The following is a 6103-nucleotide window of genomic DNA, read 5'->3' on the forward strand; positions in this document are numbered from 1 at the left end:
CCACTCAGAGAGGGAGAGTTTTCACTACAGCCCCTCAGGCAATAAACCACTGGTTCAAACATAGAGAATGGGAAGAAGAAAATGACTAAAAAAAAAACAGCATAGTTATTTCTCATAAAAATATCATTGCAGTTTTTAGTTTCTGTTTGGCCCTGAAAGATAGACTAGAAAAAATAGCAGATCACTCCTTTCTGTGTTTCTATACTGGCACCCAAACCTATGTTTGAAACCCCTCTTTGAAGAAAGATAATAAACAGTTCTTGGGTCACTGTCCGGTTGTGTTGACAAAAGTGTTGGAGCACTTTTAAAGTGTTTGTCTGGCAGCAATTTTGGAACTCAATTCAAAAATTAAGAGAAGGTCAAGATACAAATCATCCGTAAGCCCTTTGAAAAGTCTATTATTGGCTAGCTGTTAGTGAATAAACAATTTAGAGCCGGCATCCGCTTTGTATCTTTCAATCAGCATTAAACTTACAGGCTGTTTCAAGTTTGTTTATGAATCTGGACTGGAACTGATCAATGGGAAGAAAAAGTAAAGAGCTGTAGAGATACAATAAAGCATTTTTTTTTTACCAGTCTTCTGACTCCTGAGAGACAGATTGTCCAAATGATTAAAAAAGCTAAATTGTTACTGTTCTGTCCATTATATTGTCTTCAGAGAATTAGGAATGAGCCATTTAAACACAGTAGGGAGAGTCATAAAAAAATCACTTTGTCATTGAAACCACAGTAGTGAAATTTTAAGAAAATCTGGACTAGAAGAGATGTACATTGATTATTATAACCTGTCTGTGTGCTTTAGTGGTGGCAATCTTGATTTTTTTTAAACCTTTTTTCTTTTCTTTTGTTTCTTTATATGTAGAAGAACCACTTTGATTATTACAGTTAAAAATCTATACCTTGCTTATTGTCATTTTGATTGACATACACAGACTTATCTAAAAATAAAGAAAAAACAACTGCTAAATTTAGTAGTCAGTTGCATGCTGCGCATGCTGTTTTATATCTTTTTACCATTCTGCTCTGTATTGAGTTGCATAAGTGCAACAAGCTGATATTTGCTGTTGAATTAGCTATATGCTCTGGTAGAGCCTGCTTTCAGCCTCTTTAAAACACTGTTACCCTGAAAGAGGTAAGGGGCCAGTTTGCTTGGTTTCTGGTTTTATGTTTCCAGACCTGAGATATATTTAAAAAACTGAATTTGTCTTTCTTTTAGGCAAGCAAAAAGTTTGCTAGCATTCTTTCAGCAACTGATGGAAGAGGGGGCGGTGCTGCCTTAATCTGTACTTTGTATGGACAGAGAAAACACAGTTCCTGCATTCTCGCTACCATCCCACTGAAAGGGCTTTAAGACATTAAAGGGAACAGGAGCAGTATGTTCGAAAATGTGTCAATCATGAAACTGTAACTTTGTAAAACCTGGATAAAATAGACAAGCCTGTGTGCCTGCACACATTTGATGTGGTGTGGATGCCAGATGCCGACCATCTCTTTAGCGAAGGGTGATGAATCAACAGATAATTGAAGTGATGGTTTGATAATATGAGCAAAAGAAGAAAAGAGTGAGTGCAAAAAAGTCCCCATAAAACAAAGTTATACATCAGTTGTCCACTGAAAGACTTTCCTATTGCTGGTTACCATCTAAAGTCAGGGAGAAATTGGCTTGTTTCTGCTGCTTATTTCACAGATTATTATAGCTTTGCTATGACAAACATGACAAGCTAATATCAGTTGCTGCTCAACGGCGTGGCAGTAATTTTTAAAACACTGCTACCTTTATACGTCTGATAGGTGGCGCTTGTTAAGTGGCCCCTTCACAACCGCAAATACATCCAAGCAACCTGAACCTGTTCCTCTGTTAAGCAGAGGGAAAGTCTAATAGCCCTCTTTCAGCCAACTGTTCAGCAGTGTGCAGCAACAGCTTGGAAGGGGCAGGACAACATTCAGCCATTAAAAACCCCAGTCACTCTGTCGCCTTCTCCAGCATCTCTTTGTAAAGGCTTAAAAAACGTAGGAATGTGTTGACTTAATAAAAATAACCAGCAACTGAACTGACTATCTTGGATTCTCACTAAATTGGTTTAAATACTTGCTCTGTTCAAAGGGAAACACAATATCTTGCATAATTTGAGATTATGTATACATATAAAAAAAAAACATTCCAGTGCTTATTTTATTTTACATTTGGATTAAGGCTTGGATTTTAAAGCTCTTATTAAAGCAATGGTTAAAACGTTTAATCTCCTTGCGAGAGGCAACCAAAAATAAGCTTAAAAATGCATTTTAATAGTGTGTTTCCGTGCACTGTCAGGGGAATTGAGGGGGGGGGGGGGGGGTTGTTTGGTCAGTGCCACAGACAATTTGCGCACATCTTCACTGAGGGAGAGTTAAAATGTATTACTTTTTTTTTTTCTTATGGCATTTCGGCAAGGGCAACTTCGGCGCTGAAAATGTGAATTGACTTGGCATTCACCCGTTGCATTTCAGCATTATACAAATGAATGCGAGTGTGACATTTTCTCTTTTTCCCTGATCCGTTTGAGTGGGGAGGATGCCCTCAGCTCCCCGCGGCTGTCAGGGGAGCGCGTCGCGAAAACGCGGCTAAACACAACATTTACATCCATCTGGAGACAGAAAACACGATAAGACGTGTCACCCAGCCTGTACTATGAGGTGCGTCACGCCATATGGGCTGTGACTCTTTACTGTGTGAGTGTGCCTGCGTGGGAGACAGACAGACAGAGAGAGAGAGAGAGAGAAGAGCGTGTTTCTTTATAAATATTTACCTGAAGCAATGGTCACGGCGGAAATAATCACGAGCAGGGAATTTCCAAAGTTCATCTCCACACTCTTCTTATCCAGATCCTTGGGATCTTCAGACTCTTCTGCTCGTTTAAACCAAATGTCCGGACATTTAAGCGGGCGCGGGTTTTTTTTGTTTTGTTTTACAAAAGAAACGGAAACATAATTTTTTTTTTTTAGGGACAAAGACTTAGTGAATATCTCAAGCGCGTAAAAATAAGCCCGAAAAACTTTGATGTCACTCACAGATGGCTAAATCAGCTGGGGGGTCAGCAGCAGCGGCAGCGGCAGCGGCGGCGGCAGCAGCATCGCCCCGGAGGAGGTACCTAATGACTAAACTCAGCAGCATCACTTCTCCGCTCCCGCATGGCCACACACGAGCACCGACTTTCTTCTAAAGGATGCTCCTCCGCCGCTGCTCCACAGAACAAAAATAACAATGCGACTTATCTATGGCCGCCAGCTCGGTCGTAAGAGAGACAGGTCCACTCCCCCCTCTCCTCTTCTGTGTGCGCTCCGCTCTGGCCAGCTGCAGGTTGGGCGAACACGCTCCGAGGGGAGCAGCGCACTCCCAGCTACCCGCAACAAATCCTCCCCAACCTCCAGGACTGAGCGCTTTAAAGAGACAGACGCAGCAACAGCGCTCCGACAGCGTCCGCGAAACACAGAGAAATCGTGTGGACGAGCCAAAACGGCACACGAAACGTAACAAATAAGGAAGAAGTGTTGTTACTCCTAAAGACTTTAAATCACATTATTTAAAGATACTGTTCAGATGAGAAACCTTCACTGTCAAATAAGACCCAGCTGGGTAATAATAATAATAATAATAATAATAATAATAATAATAATAATAATAATAATAATAATAATAATAATAATAATAATAATAATAATAATAATAATAATAATAATAGCTGGGAAGTGGGCATATAAATTTACGCTGCAGGATTTCAAAAAAATTTAAACTTCTTAAAATGAGCAAATTTTGATGCTGGGATGATGACATCACAAGAGGCACAAGTCTTGTGTAGCTATCTATTTGGATCAGAAGTCAGAGACCTGATTTGGGATTGACATATTCAGTGCGTTATATTTGCAAGCCGGAACACCTGTACGGTTTGCTTATTCCTTTGGTGCCACTTAAGGCACAATGTTTCTATATTTTCTGCGTACTAATTCAAATATCCCCACTGTATTGCTGCATATTTGGTTTTTGTTTCAATGTTATAAGAGACAGGTTTCCAGGGTTTCCTTTTTTCACCTCCAGAATATTGCCAAAATTAGAAATATTTTGTCCAGGAGTGACACTGAAAAACTAGTCCATGCATTTGTTATTTCAAGGGTGGACTATTGTAATTATTTGCTATCAGGAAGTCGACAAAATGCAGTTTGAAGTCTTCAGCTGATCCGAAATGCTGCAGCAAGAGTTCTGATGAAAATCAACAAGAGGGATCATATTTCTCCGATTTTAGCTTCCCTTCATTGGCTTTCAGTGAAATTAAGAATAATATTTAAAATTCTCCTTCTTACATCTAAAGCCTTTAATGATCAAGCTCCATCATATATCAGAGCTCTGATTACCCCGTATGTTCCTAACAGAGCACTTCGCTCTCAGACTGCAGGTCTGCTGGTGGTTCCTAGCATCTCTAAAAGTAGAATGGGAGGCAGATCCTTTAGCTATCAGGCTCCTCTCCTGTGGAACCAACTCCCAGTTTGGGTCTGTGAGGCAGACACCCTGTCTACTTTTAAGACTAATCTTAAAACTTTCCTTTTTGATAAAGTTTATAGTTAGGGAGGCTTTGGTTATTCTGAGCTTTCTCTGTAGTTTCGTTTCCCTGGACGGGAAGCAAAACATCTTCAGTTTCAGAGAGTTTTATTTTTTTACCTTTTTTGGATTGATAATGACCTGGATGACTGATAATCTTCACCAACATTATACTGCTATAGGCTTAGGCTGCTGCAGGACATCAGGGTCTATTTTTCTCACTCTGCTGAGTTCCCCTGCTGTTCTCCAATTTGCAATGTTTGCTGTTATTTTGACTTTTAACTTTTTGTTTTCTGTCATTTTTTCTTCATAGTAGGTACACCTGGTCTGGCGTTCTGTCAGCTGTGACACCTTCCAGGGGGGCAGATCATCTGCTGTTACTATATAATAAACACGTAGATCAATGTGTGCTTCTGTGGTTTTGTGTCTCTGTTTTGTCTTCTCTAACCCCCAGTCGGTCGAGGCAGATGACCGTTCACACTGAGCCTGGTTTTGCTGGAGGTTTTCCTCCTTGTTAAAGGGGAGTTTTCCTCTCCACTGTCGCTTCATGCATGCTCACTATGAGAGATTGCTGCAAAACCATCAACAATGCAGACGACTGTCCCTGTTGCTCCACTCTCTTTCAGGAGGAATGAATGCTGGTTGTCGAGACTTGATGCAATCTACTGGGTTTCCTTAGATAGGAAACTTTTTGACCGATCTGTCTGGATGATTTGATTGACTTTGACTTTGTAAAGTGCCTTGAAATGACATGCGTTGTCATATGCCGCTATATAAATAACAATGAATTGAAAAAAAAAAAATTGAGAAGGCAACAGCAAATAATGCTTTGCAAATTTGACACTATAGCATCCACAGTTTTATCACTAGCTAAGCCGGTCTGCCGTAACTCTCACACTGCATGTATAGGCCTTCCACGCATTCACGCCACTGCTAAACTACTGATGAGACTGAATCTAATGCCTCACCTCCACATGCTGAAAACTTGAACTGAAAGTGAAACAAGAGCCACTTTCTGACTAATTGGGCTGAAAATTAATTGACCACTTGGAGGTATTCAACGAATATTGATTTTTTGTTCCCGTCCGTCCGTCCGTCCGTTGTCTTCCGCTTATCCGGGGTCGGGTCGCGGGGGTAGCAGCTTCAGTAGGGAGGCCCAGACGTCCCTCTCCCCAGCCACTTGGGCCAGCTCCTCAGGAGGAATCCCAAGGCGTTCCCAGGCCAGCCGGGAAACATAGTCCCTCCAGCGTGTCCTGGGTCTTCCCCTGGGTCTCCTCCCGGTGGGACGTGCCCGGAACACCTCTCCAGGGAGGCGTCCAGGAGGCATCCTGACCAGATGCCCGAGCCACCTCAACTGGCTCCTCTCGACGTGGAGGAGCAGCGGCTCTACTCTGAGTCCTCCCCGGATGACTGAGCTCCTCACCCTATCTCTAAGGGAGAGCCCAGACACACTACGGAGAAAACTCATTTCAGCCGCTTGTATCCGGGATCTCGTTCTTTCGGTCACGACCCAAAGCTCGTGACCAGAGATGA

The 6103-nt window shown here is 41.9% G+C and overlaps 1 protein-coding gene across 3 annotated transcripts in view; it reads right to left on the reverse strand.

Annotated features, from left to right (window-relative positions):
• LOC105939709 (roundabout homolog 2) overlaps window positions 1-3416 on the reverse strand; it is a 113251-nt gene extending 109835 nt beyond the window's left edge. The window contains exons 1-2 of one of the 3 annotated variants that reach the window (XM_036149570.1): window positions 3049-3416; window positions 2787-2885 (exon numbers count right to left, since the gene is read on the reverse strand). In XM_036149570.1, coding sequence (XP_036005463.1) covers window positions 2787-2841 — 55 coding nt within the window. In that variant the 5' untranslated portion in view covers window positions 2842-2885; window positions 3049-3416. Of the gene's footprint in view, window positions 1-2786 lie in introns of all 3 variants that reach the window. The other 2 variants (XM_036149569.1, XM_036149571.1) reach the window with 2 other exon arrangements.
• Between the last annotated feature and the right edge of the window lie 2687 nt (window positions 3417-6103).

The sequence above is a fragment of the Fundulus heteroclitus genome, chromosome 18 (assembly GCF_011125445.2).
Source record: "Fundulus heteroclitus isolate FHET01 chromosome 18, MU-UCD_Fhet_4.1, whole genome shotgun sequence".
Taxonomy (NCBI): domain Eukaryota; kingdom Metazoa; phylum Chordata; class Actinopteri; order Cyprinodontiformes; family Fundulidae; genus Fundulus; species Fundulus heteroclitus.